The sequence below is a fragment of the Triturus cristatus genome, chromosome 10 (genome assembly GCF_964204655.1).
Source record: "Triturus cristatus chromosome 10, aTriCri1.1, whole genome shotgun sequence".
NCBI lineage: Eukaryota > Metazoa > Chordata > Amphibia > Caudata > Salamandridae > Triturus > Triturus cristatus.
In genome coordinates, this window is record NC_140593.1 from 1,170,737,988 (window position 1) to 1,170,759,749 (window position 21,762).

General features: G+C 41.4%; 1 protein-coding gene across 1 annotated transcript in view; it reads right to left on the reverse strand.

The window, feature by feature from the left end:
• LOC146796884 (extracellular calcium-sensing receptor-like) overlaps positions 1 to 8,304 on the reverse strand; it is a 73,234-nt gene extending 64,930 nt beyond the window's left edge. The window contains exon 1 of the mRNA XM_085631417.1: positions 8,078 to 8,304. Within this exon, the coding sequence (XP_085487543.1) occupies positions 8,078 to 8,304 (227 nt within the window). The remainder of the gene's footprint in view (positions 1 to 8,077) is intronic.
• Between the last annotated feature and the right edge of the window lie 13,458 nt (positions 8,305 to 21,762).

Consider the following 21,762-nt stretch of genomic DNA (forward strand, 5'->3'; position numbering starts at 1 on the left):
TGCAATGTTTCTAGACCTGAAAACAAGCCTCCAAGGATTGGATTCCAAAATGGACTCGCTAGCAGAGAGGATGGACAGGATAACGCAACGTATGGACAAACAGGAAGGCCGCATGAGTGTACTGGAAATGAGAGTGACAGAGACAGAAGAGGGTCAGACGGATATGGACAAGAAATTGCGGGAAATGGATGGAGTACTGCACGTTATAAGAAAAAAGAACAAGGATTTAGAAGCTCGGTCGAGGAGGAACAACATCAGAATCACGGGTGTTGCGGAATCAACAGACATCCAGAATATGGAGAAGTACATGGAGACAATGATGTCAGATCTCTTCGGTCCCGACCTGTCCACCATGTTTTTAATCGAGCGAGCGTACCGGACACTGGGGCCCAGGCCGCGACCGGGTGCACCGGCAAGACCAATACTGGCAAGAGTTTTAAACTATAGAGACCGGGATACGATACTCAGGTTGGCGAGAGAGAAAGGTGAAATCCAATATAAAGGAAATAACATTGCATTATATCCGTATTTTACACTACAGGTTCAGGCAGCCAGAAGAGAGTTCATGCCTGCAAAAAAAATCTTCCAGCAAATAGGCACCAAATATGCCCTGATCTACCCCGCAAAGCTGTGAAATCAGGGAAATGGCAAGCCCATGTTTTTCACAGACGCTAAAGCTGCTCTGACATACACAAAGCAGTTAGCAAAGGAGCACAAACAACGTTCACTGGCTGGCGATGCTCAAACCGAGAACAATCTGAGCGATAATGACTGAAGGCCTAAGACCTGCACTCTGGTTACACAGATAAGTGCCCAATTTGGGCTTTAAAGATCCTGTTGTCTGTAAAATGTACAAGTATGTTTGTGTTGGTTGATCGGGGTTTGTCAATATGTTCTCCTGCACTGTAATTATTGCACCATAGCGTTGGTTGGCTCATTGTTTCAGGTTAGTACATTGTTTTCTCGGCCACCCTGCCAAGAGTGCAGGGAGTATTGCCAGCGGCCCCACGTGCCCCCATGGGATGATTCCCTCATGTTCACTACTGTGGATGGTTCGTTTACAGTTGACGGGAAAGGGGGGGAATTGACATGACCTAATTGGGGGTTGGTGTGGGAGGGGGAGGGGGGGTTCAAGTTCTGTTACTTAGACCTGTCATGGCCTGCAGTCTGTCACACAAGTCCACTAGGCGGTATGCCATACTGTTATTGGATGAACATCTGTCTAATCATGCCAGCGCATTATTCTGCGAATGGTAGCTTTACGAATTGCTCCGCACTATCACTGTCTTTCATATATGCACCAAACACTAGTTGCGGTCCTAGGACCCGGGTCTGTCTCTCTTACACTCTGCTGTAATTACAACCCTCAAATGTCTTTCATAGAATGTTAGAGGTCTAAATGATCGCAGGAAGACCAGATTAATCCACTCTTACCTGACAAGACATGGGGTGGACATCTGTCTGCTCCAAGAAACACATTTAACTACTGCAGCTGCGGGTTTACTTAGAAATAACAGATGGAGAGAGGTGGTGGAAGCTGGTTACTCAAATTACTCCAGGGGTGTCGCAATCCTCATACGTAAGGGGCTACATTGGAAAACACATCACGCCACAGTGGACAAGGAGGGGTGGTTTATTATATTGCAAGGCACACTATATAACATCCCAGTAGTGCTAATTAACACTTATGGCCGAAATTCTGACTGTCCTGATTTTTTTCAACATATTTGGCAGAAAATACAGACAATAGGCAGCGTGGCGGTGATGTGGGGGGTGATTTTAATGTTGTTCTCTCGGCCACGGCAGACAGAAAGGGGGCATCTCGTGTCCATCACCCAAAAGCGGCAGGTATGTTGTCCGACATCATACTGGACCTTCAACTGGTGGACACCTGGAGAACGCTACATCCAATGGCTAGGGAGGGTATGTGTGTGACACATCAACGAAATGCATGGTCCAGACTGGATTACTGGTTAGTATCCAAGAACATACATGCCTTGGTTCTGGAAGCCGGGCATTACCCAGGCACATTCTCTGATCATGCACCCACGCATATAAAGTTACAAGTACCTGAGCCATACAAACAACCATTTACCTGGAGATTCCCTTCAGGTGCACTCCTGGACCAGGTTTTCCGTGAGGAGCTGCGTGAAAAAAGTGTTGAATATTTCACACTGAATGAGGGCACGGTGGAGTCTCAGGGTGTACTCTGGAAAGCGTTCAAAGTGGTTACGAGGGGGAACTGCATAGCGCTCAAAACAGGGGTACTCAAAGACATTCGCAATACACTATACAGGGTAGAGCGTAAACTCAGAGAGCTAGAACGATTGCTACTAATAAATCATGCCCCGGGTGTTGCGGCCCAGATCAGGTCCAAATTGACTGAATTTCAGCAGGAGGCGGAGAGGGAAACAAAATTTCTGCATAAATATACTCAGGCAAGGCGCTATGGGGAGGGCGAACGTGCAGGGAAAACACTAGCGGGTCTACTCAGATCCCCAAGAGGCATCTATTACATCACTGAACTTCATACAGATGAAGGGGTGGTGGTCAGATCACCGTCGGACATATTGCAAACGATGACCAGCTTTTGCCAACGACTATACACATACCAAACTAATCCATCTCAGACAGACATTTCTGACTACCTAAACACAGTCGCACTAGCGTGGTTCAACAACAGGGCTCGAGAATACATGCCAATATTGGTAAAAGATATAAGGCAAGTAATAAATGGCATGCCGGCGGGCAAAGCCCCAAGAGCGGACGGGCTGACCGCCGCTTTTTAGAAGGAATATGTTGACATCATTGCCCCCTGGCTATTACAGGTTTATCTGGAGGCTATGGAAACAGGCACGCTCCCTCCTACCTTACGTGAGGCAATTATAATCACCTTACTGAAACCGGATAAAGATTCTACGCGGCCGGAGTCCTATCGTCTCCTTTCGTTAATTAACTTAGATGCTAAGATATATGCCAAATTGATAGCGAATAGGCTGCAACCGATGCTCCCGCAGATTGCATTACCGGAGCAATCGAGGTTCATACCCGGGCGTTCGACCACCCACAATCTGAGAACTATCTTCGGGCTCCTCCACTACTTGGCCCCCCATGTACAGGCAATCGCCTCATTGTTTAATGTCACAAAGGCTTTTGATTCCTTGGAATGGAAATTTCTCTTCATTTTATTGCCCAAAATGGGTCTCAGCCCTTTATTTTTTAAGCAGATGCAAATATACACAAAACCGATGGCGAGACTTATGGTGAATGGGCAGGTGTCGGAATCTTTTGAAATTATGAGAGGGATGCGACAAGGTTGCCCTCTTTCGCCCCTATAATTTGCTATAGCCACTGAACCATTGACAGCCAGACTTCGTCAACATCACACGCATAGAAGCATAGGATTTACCTCTAGAGGTCTCTTGGTATCAATGTACGCTGACGACATGGCTATCTATTTGGTTAATCCAAGTGACAACTTTGATGCGGTCATGAGGGAATTGGTCTGATATGGGGGGCTGACAGGTATTCAGATTAATTGGACTAAATCCGTGTTGTTCCCACTAACGGATGACACTATTCCATTCAATATGGAATTCCCGATACACTGGGCCAAGGATACTACAAGATATTTGGGTATCAGAGTAAGTAGGTCTCTACAAGAAATATGTTTAGCCAACTATGGATGTGTGATCGATTGGATAGAAAGCAAGATACATAGATGGAAACTACTATCACTCTCCTTGACAGGGCGCATTGAGGTTACAAAAATGGTGATCCTACCCAAACTATTATATCTGTTTGTGAACATCCCTATGCCACTGAATACTCATTTTTTTAAAAGGCTCCACTATCTCATCCTCAAATTAGTTTGGGCGGGTAAACAACCCCGTGTTTCATGGAATTTATTGACACTGCCATTGGCTCAGAGAGGCTTGGGTGCTCCAGATTTTGAGCTTTATGCCTACAGTGCGCAGGCACAGTATCTGCACTTATGGCACCACCCAACTCCATTTCAGCCCCATGTTGCGATAGAAATAGATCGAGTTGCTCCTATACCGCTAAACGCGGCTGTTTATAAACCGTATAGGCGGCCCCATCTAGAGATAGACACAGTAGAAACAACTCGTTGGGCATGGAGAGGCATTGCGAAGAGGGCGGGCCAGAGGGAACTATACGCACCATCTACGACCCTAGGGGGAAATCCACTACTAGCGCTACTAATGGACAAAGCTACCACTATGAGGGCAACAGCACATGATTTGGTGAAAGGGGTGACCTTTATCCGGAGGCAACCTTCATGTCACTTCAGCAGATGTGTAAAACTCAGACACCCACAGCATTGGACATGCTATTGTACTATCAACTCAGAGCGGCATGTAGGGCTAGGTATACGGACTTCCCGCGGGAACCTCCTACGTTGCCAGCGTTAGAAAATGTATTGTCAAATCCATCTCCCCGTAAATTGATCACGCGTATATCTAGCATAACACAAAAGAACTCCCCTATTATCCTCAATACAACTAAAGCAGATTGGGAAAGGGAGGCGGGCACATCTATTACAGATAAACAGTGGCAATTCTGCTGGTCCCAGCTGGAGCACCTGTCACCAAATTATAGATTGCAGCTTGTGCATTTTAATTTCTTACACAGAGTCTATTGCACACCACCACAATTATACCGTATGGGCCTACACCCAGATACGAACTGCTGGAGATGTGGTGCGTCTGCAGCCACATTTACGCATCTGGCATGTAATTGTAGCACAATAGCACAATAGTGGGAGTCTATTTTCTTACACATTGGACAAATTACCGGCTTTCACCTACGGGCTACACCACTGGTGGCACTGCTGGGTTTTGTACTGGAGGTCCCAAAAGGTTCTCGTAAACTCACGGCTATGCTGCTGTTGCTTGCAAGACGTCAGGTGGCAATGCACTGGAAAAAACAGCATGCTCCTACAGTGGCAGAGTGGCTGAAAGCTGACACATATTGCAAAGATCAACTAACTTGCTATTGGGAACTAATGCCAAGCAGATCTAGGCCTAAAGACATATGGGTTCCCCTCGTGAACTGGTTGGCGGCCGTAGGGGCAGAACTTTGGGGAGATAGCGCTGCCTGAGGGCTACTGAGCAAAATGGGGCTATTAGTCCTTACCATATTCTTATGCAGTTGGAGATATGCCTAATGTTATAGGAGGCTGCCCGCTGCTGGCTGGGTATGTGGACTTTTACAACTGTGATATGTCATAGGAGCACCAGTGACGTCGCTAAATGTGCAGATATTAATTTGTTAACTTGTGTAAATGACAGGTGGGGTGGGGTGGGGAAGTTACAAACGTTTTAATTGTTGGTCACAGGTTCGTACATTTTGGTTATTCCATGCAGACTTTTTCACAACAAATGCAATATTAACACGCAATGTTCTAAATCGCTGCCGGGCCTTTGGGTTGTCGGTGTAACAGCTGTGTAATAACATTCCTACTGTAAGTCATCCTTTGCTGCCGGCCTCAGGGTTGTAGGCACATAGCTGTGTTCAAAGTGTTACCTACAATAAAGTTTTTTTTTTAAATCAGTGACTAAAAGAATTTTCTTATACCAATACTTTACATTCTTCCAACAACAGATCTCTGTTCTGTAGTTTTCTAGGATAGTATCCACGCAAATAAACCAGCCCCATTCATAAAGTCTCTACTAATGCAGCAGCTGCCAAATTCATTAGTGGTCTCTCGGATGATTGGAAAAAAACTGAATGCTCATGCACTACAAGCTAAAATACAAATATAAGAAACAAGCTGTAGAAAGAGACTGTTAGCTCCTCTACAGATTCTAAGATCTAATGTATTACCAAGCATCTTCATCTATTTGAGAGATGTAAGATATTTTCTGTGCTGGAGTAAACAATCCATCTCTTTCTAGACTGGGGAAGGGAATTATAGGAGTTTGTGAATGCCCACAAACATAAATGTCTGTGGGCATTACAAGCAGCGTGGAATACCAAGGAACACCCACATCCTCATCGTGAGATGTATGGCTGTGAATACTTGTTTGAGAATAGGTCCTTTAGTATTGATTTCTGTACCTAATGCCAAATGGCTTAGTTGAAATTAAAATCACAACCCTGAATATGTGTTTCAAAGTTCATTGTGCTTATTCTGTATATCATTGCATGTTCAAAATCAATTACTTTTTGGAAGAAGAGTATTTATTTGTTCTTTGGTGAGAAAAGGGATAGGGGCACATCCATGTGTGTTGGTCAAATCGCTTTTTGTTTAGAGAAAACAAACTTCTACTTTGGGAATTTGTTTTCGCTAAACAAAAAAAAGTTTGCCCACTGGGTGTTTTAAACATGGTACCTTCCTGCCAAACCCGCACTGCTATGAAAGGGCCACTACCCTCATGGAACCATCATGCCACAGAAATCTGCTCCTGACAGACAGGGATCTTTAAGTGGGGAAAATGGTCGTACGAAAGTATGGTCTACCCCTATGATGGCCAGACAGAACATCTGCCAGGCTCTAAATGAGTCCCCTGCTATTTTGTATGCTGCTAATATGTCACTTCCTGGTCTTTTCTGTGCATGCAATTATACACTGTATCATTTCCAAGTATTGTGTTTACAAAAATATAGCATGCATGGGCATATGAAGTTATCTCTTGATAGTCCTCAAATGGTGTTTTTTGGTCACTGAATGTTGATTGGAAATGTAACATCAGATCTGTTGCCAAGGTGTGAGATTAATGTAAGGTGTTGGCAAAATTAATATAGCAGTTCACCCTGGACCACCCCTTGGGGACTGCAGCTAAGTCTTAATTACATGTAATTGGTACCTGTTTGTAATGGCATAGGCCAGCTACAAAATGATGGAATAGCATGTTGCTATTGGTAAATACATTTAAGAATAGTTTACGTATTTGGGCTATCACTTAATGTGTAAATACAACTCATCAGACATAACATGCATTTGGGGGATCTGGAGTTGCCTCTTGTTACTCCTGATATAATGTAGAAGTGGTTGCCTGAGAGGGAATCATTATGAAAAAGGTGAAGGACAGACATTGTTTAGAGCCATATGAAGTTGAAGGTAGAGTCTTGTTTCTACTCTAGGTGGGTACTTTAATTAACATTTAAAAGTGCTAAGTGGTGCGTCTCAGTCTATTTGTGTTGATGGTCGCAGACAGTGAGCATTCAAACTCATTTTTGAAAATAAGCCTTTATTTTTAATGACCAGTCTTTCATCCAGAGCAGTAGATGAAAGCACGAAAGGGTAAAGAAGAAAGAATACAGAGATAAGAAAACAATAACAAAGGGAAAAATATGTAACAAAAAAAAAGTACCTGCGATATTCAGATAAAGTGACAGGAAGTTTGGGTGGTAGACGAAAGAGACTCAAGGTTGAATCAAGGCTAGACAGTCTCTAGCCTCTAGACAGACAACTCTGGAGGTCGCCCAATAAAATGTTTGGCCCCCTGCACTTATGTTTTTACCTTAGTAAACACTGAATGGTGTTAATTGGTTTTAGTTGCTGGTTTTAAGCTAGTACAACATCTCACTTTTTCCCATACTTTCAAAAGTCCTAAACTCAAATGGTGCAACTAGATCCAGCCCAATTTACTTGCAGTTGGTCAACATTAACCTTCATATATGAATTACAAAACGAACCCTTAGGGAAATATTGTAAAAGAAAATTGTAATATACTGAAGTTATTGGGAAGAAGGCATGACAAGAGTTCAATTCAAATCACACTTATTTGAATTATATGCCAATAAATACATTACATTCCATTTACATAAAACAACCATCACATCACTATAAAATGACTGTAAAATCGATAAATATTCATTAAAGTTTTGTAAGTGCAAGTAACAGGAATTAAAATCTACTTGTTCATCTTATATTGCTACCAAATAAGAAAAACATCCACAGTACAACAATTATGTACTCACAGAGCTGTACTAAACAGATAAGTGAAATGTTTGATACTCCCTTTATATACCACTCAATTCTCATTGACACAAACAATAAACTCAGCAAAGGCATGCAGGAGAAGGATTCTTGTGAGGAGCATTTATCTACCTCTCACAGCGCCTGGGTGCAGGTGCCTTGGCAAATAATGATTTGGGGGGAGGGTAAACAACCTCCTGGTGGACAGCAGCTAGGATCCCAAAGACGACATCCCCCTCCCTAGAATACACCTCCATGTTTGGTGTGAAGAGCCTACATGCATGTTGCTGGTTGTAGGATGCAGATGCCAACACAGTTAAGCACAGTTTCACCAGTATAGGTAGGCATGGAAGAAGCATTGTCGACATTTGTAGTGACTCAGACTTGATTTTCTTTATTCTGAGGCCTAGAAAATGTAAAGATGGGTCAATGTGTGAGGAAGGAGGTAGGCTGTCATATTACATAATCATCAATATAACACTTTGGGCAACCTTCAGTAAGGGGTTTTCCTGACTTTAATAATGCTCTTAGCTGGTCTACTATATCCTCAAGATTGTCTGTAGTCTGGAAACCTCCTAATTATTTTAGGCCCAATGAGAGTTGTATATATAATCTTGAAGTAGACCCAACACACCAAAAAGGAGAACTAAACAAAACCCTAAAACACCTACTACCAATCTCTCCTCATGTCTACTTCTCCATAGCTTTATCTTACCTTCAGTGACACCTACTGCAATATATTACCTGCAGGCAAGGTGTATTCGGCTTATATATCCTTAATAAATTGTGAAACACATAATTCTCCAAATGTCTGTTTCTTCTCTGTTAGTTTCACATTTCTTATCTCTGATTCCAACTTTCATCCATGTACCTCATTCGCAACCTCTGTAATGCCCCATTTTCCCCAGACGTTTCACGTGATCCCAGCCCCAATGGAGTTATCTCGGCACGGGTAATGACTGCCTTTGTGTCTATTATGCCGATATGTTCTTTCTGCTGTATCTTTTTGGCAAATGTACACTTCTGCATAATATATTTTGACATTTTGCATTTTGAATAGCTTAGTGTAACTACTGTACACCACTCTGGTCTAGACAGAAGTGATTTATTTATATATTTTTCAAGTGCGTATGTATTTATTCTTCTACAATATCAGCAATAGAATCAGTGCTGCTACACTTGTTCTTCATGACATTCATGTCATTTTGCCATTTGCCGGTGCACACTACTTTGCACTAGGTGTTACTTGTACCAACCCTTTATTGTACACCCAAAGCCCATGCTTGGGGTATACCAAAAGGTTTCTATTGATCCAATGTTACTCAAGCTCCAATGTGTTCTGGCTAAGGACCCAATTTATATTCTGGGGGCGAGAAAGCAAAAGACACACAATTGATGGACGGAATGCAGAACAAATCTAAACATTCACCCCCAGTCAAAAGATCTGGGTTAAATCCATCATTCAACCCAGATCTGTGACTAGGGGTGAGTGTCAGAAAAGATTCAGCGCTCCGTCCATCATCTCCTTGTGTTTGCTTTGTTCTCCCCAATTAATATTTTGGCAGACAGCCCGTTGCTCTGGGCAACGGAGTAAACTACTCTGTCGCCCTGGTGAAGGGACTGCCTGCCAGATTTATAAATGACTGTCAGGCTAGGGGTCATTTATAATGTATTCCCAGGAACCGCCGTCATGGCGACTCCTGTCAATGCTTTTAATAGTTTGGTCAACATGGCGGAGCCTTGCACCAAACCGATTACTTTTTACATTTTCCAAAAGAAAATTCAAAAATGAGATTTTTTTTTTTTTTTAATAAAAAAAGAGAATACCCCTCAGCATTAGAATTATCTCACATGATGGGGTGGGGGGCATTATTTATTATTACTGTCCCTCGCCTCCAGTGTTTGCTTGGTGGTGATGGACAATAAAAAACAGCTATCTGTCAGCACATCGCAATTGGACTCACTCTGTCTGGCCGTCTGAGTTGTTGTTTAGCAGCAGCAGGGATTGGAGTAGTCACCACTGTAGCCAAACTAAGGTTAAACATCTTTAAAAAGGGTGGCATTCATGGCTCTTTAATAATATCGTGATAGTCTGGTCAGTACCCTTATGTGATAATCTCCCAAGATATGTGTTCTATACTGTGAAGGTATTCTCTCTGCCACTTTAATCTGTTTGTGGACTGGCTTATTCATCGTGCTGTGTCATGAAGGGTTTTTTAGGTGGCAAATGTTTGAAAATATTGTGTGACCTTAACGCCAAAGGCATAGAAATTCATGAGTGCCTACTGTTTCATTTCTTATTCCACTGAGATCTGAACCCCTATACTTATTTAGGGATGAGGAGAGTGATATCAAGATCAATGCTCTTGCTTTGTCCAAGAGCAAGTGTGCTGTGTCATGGCCCCCCAAATTGATCAAAAGTAGTGAGTATTATGTTTTTCTACACCCCACTTTAGTCAAGGGTAGAGATGGATTGTGTATGCACAACTCCTTTGACATATGTGTCAACCCCTCACATGCCCAGTGGTGGATTTTTGCATATTTCCCCTCCTTGCCGAAGTGCATTTATTGTGTTTCCCTCAGGTGGGTGTTTCTTTAACCCCTCAAACCTCACCAGGCGTAGACATTTTTCAACATCCCCAACATGACCAAAGACAGGGATTATATGTATTTACTACCCTTCTCATGGACAGGGATCATTTTGCTGTTTTAAATCCCCACCTTAATCAATGGCTAGGAGTTATAATAATTAACACCTTAACCTGCCTAAGGGTGTGAGGGGTTTACGTTTGCCTCCTTCATTGTCCAAGTGTGTAAGGTCCTTAATCCCATTTCACCACTGAGGGTGTTTTTTCCATATCTTGCCAAAGCTTGAAGCTGGAGATTTTTTTACCATTTTACCTTACTGATGGGGGGAGGTGTATTCTCTGCTCTTGACAACAGTATAGTAACGCTATACATATATTGGAATCTGTCTTTGAACTAAGTACCAATGAGAGGGACTGAATTTAATGATATATTTGACTGTGTAGTTACCTTTGCCACTAGACGCTGTAAAGCAAGGAGGTCACTATCTCTACCCTTGGCATTATAGTGAATGTAAACATCGGTAAATCCAAATTTGTATATCTTCTTATACAGCACCAAGATACCCCTTCGTAAAGCAGTCACTGGCGACCAAAGATAATCTATCTTAATAGCCATAGAGAGTGGAGTTACAAAATTCCTGCTAGTCTATGATTATAACAAAAACCATACCTCCATTCTTGAAAAGAAATATTGAGAGCATATTTCCAATTCTTTGTTATTTGCTGGAAAGCTACAACAATTAATAGATCAACAATCTGTACATTAAAAACCCAATCTTTCCATGTTTCTGAAAGGCTTCCTAAAAATACATTTATGAAAGAAAAAGGGACATGTGCATGAAAAATGTGGTTAATTTTTTACCAGACTTGCAGCCAAAATTGGTTGGGGTGAGGGCACTTAAATAACGTTGAGTTAGATAGATGACATGTCCAACATGTATGCTATATTAGGATTAATTTATTTTAGAGAGAGTATCCAGAGTATACATTAGTCTATTATAAACGAAAAATAATGTTTTGGTAGTGTTAGCTGCACATGAAGTTTTACAAATTTTCATCCAAATCTTATTCCATAAAGAAATAGGGAAAAAGGTTTGCAAATCAGTTTCCCACAGTAACTCCAGGAAAAAATTTTGTCTGGGTTTAGGCAATGTGGTGAGATTGGTATATATTTTGGAGGCAGAGGGAAAGGCTGACAATAATTGTTGTAAAGAAGAAGTTATAGGAATTAGGGAAGTATTGGAGGAGAGAGAAAGATATGAATGATAGAGAGTTGTGCTTACAATTTGATATTTAGATTGATGTGAATTAGTCAAATTAAACTTTTCTTTGGATTGGGAGAAAGAAATCACTGAATGATTTTGTATTAATTTACTAACCCATAACAAACCTTTCTGATGACAGGATTTCCAAAATATATATCTGTTATTAATTTTAATTAGTTTTTTATACCAAATAAAAGATTGAAGAAATTCGTAACATTAGAGATGAGGATAGGATGCAATGTTTTACAAGCATTTTTTAAGATAGTCATTAACATATTAAAGGCACAATCAGAAAAATACAAGAATTCTGAAAAAGTAAAGGGATGGATAAAATATAATTTCAAGTCTGCCCTCAAAGGGTATTGCTGTATGTATGGTGTAGAGCTGTGGGGGACAGGAAATATATCGTATTTAACAGCTCTGGAAAATCGTTTTTTAAGATCCTTGGTTGACCTACCCCCTAGCACCCCACTGAAACCTTTGTACATGAATCTGGGGCACAGGCAATTGAAACATAAGGCAATCTATCGATATATAAAAGAATATAATCTGAATATACAGAACATTTGATATGTAAATCTCTATTTAAATCCTTGTATATTAAAGTTCTGTTGAATACGAGAGAGGAAAGGTTCAAGTACCAATTTAAAAAGAAGAGGAGATAAATGGCAACCTTGTCTACCCCTCTGTGAAGAGGCAAGGAAGTGAAAGTTAGACCATTAACAAAAACTGAAGTCCTAGGAGAATATAGGATAGAAATCAAATTGATAGATTTTTTACCAAATCCAAACCAAGAAAGTGTAGAAAATGAAGTTGATCTAAAGCCTTTTCAGCATCTAAAGATATAGCAGCTAATGATTTTGAGTATGCCTTGGATTTACTTAAATACTGAAAAAAGTTCTAGTATTATCTGAAAAATGACGACCTTTAACATAACCTGATTGCTCTTTACCTATTGAATTTGGAACGTGAAGATCTAAACTGAGCATTATGATTTTATCAAACATTTTATATTCCAAGTTAACATGAGATATGGACCTATAGTTTTTGCATAATTTGTGATCTAGAGGAATACGGCAAAGAAAGCATCTTGAAAGGTGCCAGAGGCTGAATTAGTTGTAGTGAAAGATGAAAAACGTTTATAGAGCTTTGGGACTAATATTCTTGGAAAATTCATTTTTAAATTCAATGGGGAAACCATATGGCCCAGAAACCTTATATTTCTTGATAGAGTTAATGGCTTTATAAATATCTTAGAATGATATATCAGCAAATCAAATTCTTTTGAATTGAGGATAAGTATTGAATGATATCAACATGAGAAGGATTCGTTTCTGGGATATACAAGTTTCTTAACTAATCAGAAAATTCAGTTAAAATGTCCTTATCTTTAGTTACTGGGGAATCATTAGCATGTATTATTGTATCAATTTTAACTCGTTCTGTCCTTCATAATATTTGGCACTGGACTTGAGTAGATACGAAGCAGCATTACCAGCAGAAATGTTGTTAAATTCAAATTTAGCTTTAACTAAATCATCTGAACATGATTTGTATTTAGAATTAAAATAAGTGTACTCTAGAGATTTAATATGACTTATAATATTTAAGGTTTTTTTTGCATTTGTTTTCTTTTTATCAGAGACATATGATAAGATAAAGTCACATGAGGCAGCCTTAAAAGCATACCAAATGGTTTGGTAGGATAATTCTGTTGTTCATTTAAAGGAAAATATTCATGAATAAAAGTTTGAAAACATTGGGTAAAATTAGTGTCCAATAAAAGAGCTGTGTTAAAACACCAACATTTAATTCTGGGAGTAATAGGAAGCAATTATAAATCAAGACTGGCTGGGGCATGGTCAAAAATCAATATAGATCCAATATCTATGTGTAATATGCGTTTTAGAGGAGCGGTTCAAAAAAGGATCTAGAACAAGATTACAATCGCCTTCAAAAATTAGATTGTGATCTGTAATAGACATCAACGTATTTGTGATGCTAGGCAAGAGGACTTATCTAGTGGATGGGAGCATAAACATTGAAAATCGTTGACTGTATAATTTTAATGATGAGATGTAAAAGGACCATCTACCTTCTGTGCCTATTTCTTGTGATAATAATTTAACATCTAAAGTTTTTTTACATAATACATCAACTCCATTTCCTTTACCATTCCCTGGCAATAAAAAAGCATATCCTATCCATTTACGAATAAGCTTTGACCCTCTTTGTCAACTACATGCATTTCTTTCAATAAAGTGATATCTGCATTTAACTTAGCTTAATGTGTAAGCAACCCTTAACATTCCATGTAATTATATGTAGAGACATAAATAACAATTTAAGTTAAACTTACCAGTGTCTATACAGTTAACTTCATCTAGATGATCGATACTTATATAATTAACTAAAGTAGCGATAAACATAACCATTGAATAAAAATTTGTAAGAAGAATACTTTTAAACCAGTACACATTATACATATTCTCCATATTGACTGATAACGGATAACTTAAGAAAAAAAGGTAGAAGCATGAAAGTGAGAAAATAAATATGTAAAGAAGAAAAAAGTATGAGATTTGTAAAATATGTAAGAGAGAAGAAAGAAAAGAAAGAAAAGAAAAAGAAGAAAGTGATAGTAAAAGAATAGGGACAGAATACATAAAAGACAAAATAATAAAATGAGCATACCTATGAAACACACAAGCAACTGAGGGAGCTGACACCACTAAGGGAGATCGCACAACAGGAAATCTCAACGCAGCCGACAAGGGGTGAGTCAGACCACGAAAAACAATAATGATGCAGTCTTGGGGGTGGAGGTCAAACAGTACCTGAAATGGAATGATAAAAAATAGATGGCTAAATAGAACAAGCATTGGCATAGCCAGTATATTTTACTAATTACGGGCATAGAACGTTTACAGTTAGAACACTGCATAAGCGAGCAAAGTGAATTTTAGTTTTCTCACAATAGTCACTAGTGTGTGCATCAAACTATCACAAGTGATTAAAAAGGCAGCCTCACCAGATTATTCCATGTCAGGGGCCTTTACCGAATAAGCAATGCATTCTGGGAGTGAGATGCACCTTTCTTGACTTGTTACACAAAGTGTTCTGCACCTGACAGCCAGTTTATCCAAGGAGTTAAACGCTCACTGCTGACATTGGCGTATCATGAGTTCCAGTCTTGGCAAGACACTCTCAGCCTTCCAAGGATGGCAAACCCAGAGTTAGTTACGAATCAGCAACCCACAGCTGAACGGCCCCGCTACCCTTGGCTGAACCCTCGTGGGTTGAATACCATGAATTCTGAAATAACCTGAGATTTGTGCACGAGGTGGAAGACTGTCTGCTGCTGTGCGATTAGCAGCTTGTGAACAGTGAGAGCTAATTACACAAAATGTCAGAAAAAGAAGCCTGTAACTAGAAATCAATTTTTTTCAAGCCATAAAAAGTCGCTCTCATAATTCTGTTTTTATAACATATTTGAAAAAGCTCGGCACTGCAGTTGGATTTGTGTTTATGCATTCTTGCAATGTTTTCTAAGCTGTCCATACCTGACCTCTGCAGTGGCCTAGCAGCCTACTTTCACTTCAAAGACGTCAAGACTACCAAAATACCATAACTGGACATGTACAAAGCATGCATTCATATACAGCGGAGTTTGACGCTGAGAAGCATGGCAGCATCGTGTTATAGCTCCTTTGCAGCCAGCAGGCTACCTGTGGATAACTGGACCAGAGAATGGTTCAAACAAACAGTAGAAATAAAAACAGGAGTCAGAAACAGGCGCAGAGGTCCTCACACGCCAAGGCATTGTTATGAAGAAGACTGTGCGTAATGATCTCCCGCCACCCACTGCGTCTGTGTATGTTTGGAAGCATTTGGAAGCATTGCTTAAGTAATATTACACTAGCAAAACACAACGCTCCGCTTAATGCTCAACACACACATGCTTTTCGCGATGAGTACAAACTCGTACTTCAGTAATTGTCAGTGGTTCTTGCAGCTGACTCAGCAGCACTAAGCACAGTATATATTCATTTTAACATGCAACACAAAAGTTTTGGCAAGGAATTCCAAAATGGTTGAAGGAGGTATAATATGCATTTGTGTGACAATATCGATTTGTCAACCTCTCCTATACAGTTTATAAAGTTTTATATAGCGCAAACATGATCCTAGAGGGTATCAGAGTGCTTTGCATTACACCGTTCAGAAACGTTAGATGGTTGGGGGGTAATATACATACATTCAATAATCGACATTCAATACAAAAGACAGTGGTAGATAGGATTATGTTGCTAACAGTCACGTATGATTTAAAGTCTTAGGATGTAATTAGATGAATTTTTACTTCTTTTTTGAAGGAGGCTCATGTCTGGGCTTCAAGTTGTATGCAGGATAGATAAACTTGCATCGCCTAATTGCTAATTTAGGAGGTTGTGGTGGACGTTTCGTGCACGTCACCTCGCGCAGGGCTGACAGAGCAACTCTGGTGATTGGTGACTTTATCAGGGACAGGAGGAAGAGTTAAGTGGTTGCCTTGAGTCCCAGACAGGACTGCTATACAAGGTGTCCTGGCTGCAGACTGCGCACGGCTCTTGTCTGTTCCTCCCGCTGCTCTGCAGCAGGTGCCTGTAAATACCACAAGGCCTGCTGCAGTCATGTAACCTCCACATATTGTGATGCGCATGTACCCTTTAAGCATGCCTCAGAGCCAACAGTGAATACTTTGCGTTTGTACTTCGAGATGATTGTGGTCTTAAAACACACACATGTGGTGCGAACGTAACTTAACCGCATGATCTTACACCAGTGGGCCTGCCACATACTCTGGAACGTCCATTGTCTTTGTGCACTTATGTTTTCCGTGGTCTCTTACAAGCACACGCCCGCCCCTCCCCCTTACACGGTGGCGACCAGCCACTGACTTCTATTAAGGGCTAATTTACTGTTCGATCTCCAAGTTTATTTGGATCAGCACAAAAGTTATAAAATTAGAGCAAAATAAATGTTCCTGCCTTTAAGCACAAGTCGTCATCCACTCGAATATCTGGAGTTTCTTCGTCCCACTAGTAGAACCTGTAATTTGGTATCCGACTCTGACCTGATGGCGAATCCAAGCCATTCTTGCTCACATTGAAGACAGTATCAAGCACAGGACTTCGTTGTAAGTTCTCGCTTATAACCTTTGTGAGAGGGCCCTGTCCCATCAGGACTGCGAGACCCCCATGGAAAAACAGCAAAGCTTTTCGAACTGGTCACATTGTGTCATTTATTTTTTCTGCATCTTTTATATAGCGCGAACTCAACCCGAAGGTATTGGAGCGCTGTATATGAGCACCGTATTTACATTACACATTCAGGCACGGGGAGATGAAGTGATTTGCCCAGGATCACAGGATGTGAACGCGACCTCGAGGCTCGAACCCTGGTTTCCTGCACCAAAGTAGGCAGCGCAGCCGGGAGCGTTCCGGCCCAGGCAGAAGACCAATTAATAGTGATTTACATGCTAATGGAACCTCAGTCCTTGCGAGGTAGGTAAAAAGTGGGTCATAAATATACCCAGTATTTACAGCGCCTAGAAAGCGTAGTAGTGTCCTATTAAGCGGTAACCAAACCCCGCTATTATAAGTAGCAGCGAATGAGTAATTATGTGGTCTCAAACGGCTAAGGTAAGGACGTGCGCTCTCCTCGGCGGTTCAAAAAAATATATGTTTAAGACGTGCAGAAAAGCTATGCGCGCAAAGCAAACACAGTTAATATGGTATTTTTTAAGCGTCTCTTTTCTAACCTGGACCTGGCGATAGCGGCGGATGGCGGGTCTTGATATAAAGTCACCGTGAAGACAAATTTAAACCTGATTATATTTTTTTGTCGGTGAGGCGAAGCCCATATGTTCTTATGCTCTAATCCACGACTCGGTGAAGGAGAGGTAAGCAGACAATAGCACTACCACTGGAGCCAGAATTGAAAGTCTGTGCCGGAGCCTAGTGTGCCCCGCAAAGTATGTCAGGCAAGGCGCCGTGTAGGGGAGGGGCCCACTGATGGGGGGGGGGACTCGATTCCCAGTGGTTAAGGAATTGGCTCGCAGCTAGCGGAGCAGAATTTCCCAGTACGTGTTACATGAAACAGAATGAACAAGCATTGGCCGCGCAAAACGCGATGGGTGGGCGGGGGGAATGAAGAAGCATTGGACGCGCGAGACGCGATGGTGGGGGGGTGGGGGAGAGAAGCGGGAGTTCTGATGAAAACTGGTGTGAAATAGCAGCAGGGAAGGGGGCGGAGAGGGGATACGAGGGAGAGCGACGTGAAGCCATATGGCTGCTTTGCGCGCGTGCACGCCTCGTGCACTGTAGCTCTATGCCAGGGGAAGCACTTTGAAAACCCACTTACAAAATGTCTCAAAGAGACAGTTTTCGCTGTCTCAGCGAGACCTAAAAAAGACAGTTTACAAGACGAGAGCTAGACCGATGAAAATGACATATGAAAAATAACATTTAACAGGAATATTATTCGGATTATCTCAAAAATAATCTCAAGGCATAACTAGATTCAGGTTGAAGAAATTTTGAAGTATCGATCTCTTCTCCTCTGCATTTGTCAATAAAACGTTGCAGTAATGCAGGATCTTCATAATTCATAGTTTTCTTATTATATGTTATTTTAAACAAGCAAGGATGAAAAATGCTGAATCTTGTATTCAAAGCGCAAAGAGCTGGTCTCATATCCAAGAATGCTTTCCTCCTGTCTGGCGTGGCTTTAGCAAAATCTTATACAAAGAATCAGTGCAAACCAGTCCAAGATATTCTCCCTTTGGCCTTAGCCACTTTAATGACTTGAAGATGATCAACAAATTCCAGGAAGCAGATGATGGCTCCTCATAATTTTTGGAATTACAAAAGGTGATGAATATAATGGCCCAATCAATGCGCTCACTGTATATTTAATATTGAAGAGATTGAGAGATCAAAAATCTTAGGGAGAAATTATAGAAAAGATTATACAGGATCATTACCTTCCACCCCGTCTGCCAAACCCTAAATGCAAAAATTATTTAGCGTGCTTCAATTTTCTCAATCTTCTGCATGCCCTTTTAGTTGAGATACTTCGTCTCGTAGATTAGCAAGAGACTGTATGGTGTCTTTGATGTCACTAACTCTTTGCTCCCAATTTGCCACCCTTCTATCCGTGAGGGACAAATTATTATTTAAAATTTGCAGTTTATTGCTAGTGTCCTCCATATAGGAGTTAAGAACTTGAATTTCTTCAAGTAAAAGTTTAATTGAGATGACATTAGGAGGTTTTACATCAACTCTTACCTACTGTCCTCCATATTTCCCACCAGCAGAGTAAAAGAGTTGGCAGTGCAAATGTAGAAATGATGTGAGGTTCTGCAAGAATTGGACGTAAAGACTTCAGTCCTTTAATTCTTCCCATGAGATATGTGAGGAAAGATATATCAACAACAGTGTTACCAGAGAGAAAGCAGACAGTGTTTGTAATATATGTATCCAAAGCAGTGAAGAGATCAAAATATCAAGTACCTAAAAGGAAATATTTATGCTTTATGTCGGATATATTTTATGTGTTCCAGCAATATCTACTTTCAAAAAACATGAACAGTATGAGATGAATTCATATCTGGAAAGAAGGAGGATGGTAGCACTGAGGCAACACGAGACAACCATTTCCAAAATAGCGGGTGCAACATTCCAGTCAGCGTGTCCACTTCGTTTGAGCCAAAAATAACAAGCAAGTGGGTGAAAGGATTAACCCATGTGAGGGGAAGAGGCTTTCATTTGTTGCCTTGCCAAGCGGTTGTGTGCTGGAGTAAGTTTGTTGAGTCTGGCTGACTCAATTCTGCAACCGCTGTGGAGCTCCTCAAACTGCAGCCATCTAGCTGCAGCACCAAGTCACGCCCAATTGAGTAGTTTTTCTGAATTGTGCACGCTCTTAATTAATTAAGGATATTCATTTTGTTTCCAGTTTCCTACAAAAATCATTTAACATGGCTTCCATTTTGGATATGTACTGTTTGAGCAAATTGTACACAACAGTAGTGTTCTCAATTTCCAGGGCTGTTAAGGGATCTGTGCCCTTAGTCACCATTTTCATCACCCTTGCTTTTTGACTCTCCACTGGCCTTGGTCTGGCTTTGCAGGGAGTTTCTGCCTTATGTCCCTTTTTTAGCTGGGGGGCTAGCTGAAACAAGGGACACCTCATCACTAGATATAGGTGGAATAACGTGTGGGGGTGCTTCACTGAGTGCTTCTTGGAAAGGAAGGCCCCCCTCTTTCATTTGATGCAGAGCGTCTAGACCACTTGTGGTCCCTACAAGGAAAGATGGTCCTATGTTATGAATGGTTACCTTTGGCTACAGGGAGAGATTGTTGGGCCTGCCTTTCCACTGCAACAATCCTCTCTTCTACTTGCTAGAGTTCTAATGTGATTGCCCCCATTACAGTCGACAGGCAGTTTATAACTGATGATTTAGATGCAAGAGTACCATTTGCCCACTTACTAGAGATTGCTACTTTCCTTTTCCCCATTCTCAGACACCGTTTTAGTCATAACTTCTTGATGCACTGTGGAGGTCCTGCACAAGAACCAGCAAAGAGGTTTCTTCCAGGGCCAACTAGCCAAGAGGGGTGGCCCAGGCCAGCCTGGGTCAGCCCTGGACAGGCCCTTGGCCAGGGTGCGCCCACGCGCATCCCATGCTGCGGAGCTGTCACTGCCCTTTCGAGGGCTGCTAGGCCAATCACTGATGCCTGGCCACCTCCTGGTGATGCAGTCCCCTCGCCATGCAAGCACCACCAGACAAAGAAGTTTCAATGCGCATCCCCATAGATCTATCAGTAGTGTTTGACATCATTTCCCATTCCTTGCTGATTACATGTCTTCATGATCTTGGCATTATGGGGATAGTGCTTAAGTAATTCATTTCTTTTTTGCAAGACCGTTCTCAGATGGTGATGTTATCTAAGTTTAAATCTTCTCTTAAATACATTTTCTCAGGAGTGCCACAAGGCTCAGTGTTAAGCCCTAGCCTGTTCAATCTGTATATGACATCTTTGGCACAGCTTAAAGAATCCTTCTGGATAGCATTCTTTACCATTGCTGACAACACCCAGCTTATTTTCAGACTCAATGTCAATTCTGGGGATGCGGTTGCAAATCTTAAGTCTTTAAAGGCAGTGGCCTGCTGGATGGAGACCAACTTCCTAACCCTAAAGGAGGAAGACAGAGTGGTGTTTTTTATCCCCGACTTTGCTTGGTCAGTTGTGGTCGGCTAAATTAGGGACCCTGCCAGTGCCTGTGGCCCATGCATGGATTTTGGGTTTTATAGTGGATGAAGATCTGAATTTTGATGTTTGTGTGAAAGTTATGTGTGCCACTGGCTTCAGATTACTTTATGTCCTCAAGACTCAAGAAAATCTTGCCCTTTATCGCAACATCAGCTAGCAGAGACATGATCCGAGCAATTGTCATCTCACTCATGGACTATTTTAATGCCCCTATGGTAGGTGCACCAAAATACCTGATTCATCGTCTGCAGCTACTGCAGAATGCAGCCTCAAGGCTGATCCTAGGGTTAAGGAGAGACATCTCCATATCTAATCATTGAGACAGTTCACATTGGCTTACGAAGGGGAGAAGAGATGTATATTTAAAACACTATGTCAGTGCCGCAAAAAGTTTCTGTAATGGTCTACACTTGTATATGAATTCCATATTTTCTTTCTATACTCCAGTTAAAGTATTAAGACCAAGACACGCTGGCTTTATTGTCAGCCCCAGGTTTAGGAAAGCCAGTCTAGGGGTCAACACATTGCGGTAACCATAGCACGGATTTGGAATGCTCTCCCCTTGTAGATTCTCAGAGGCATAACAAAATCTTAGAGCTCTCCGCAAGGTATTCTGATGGGGCCCTTACTGCCTTATCCCTTCAATC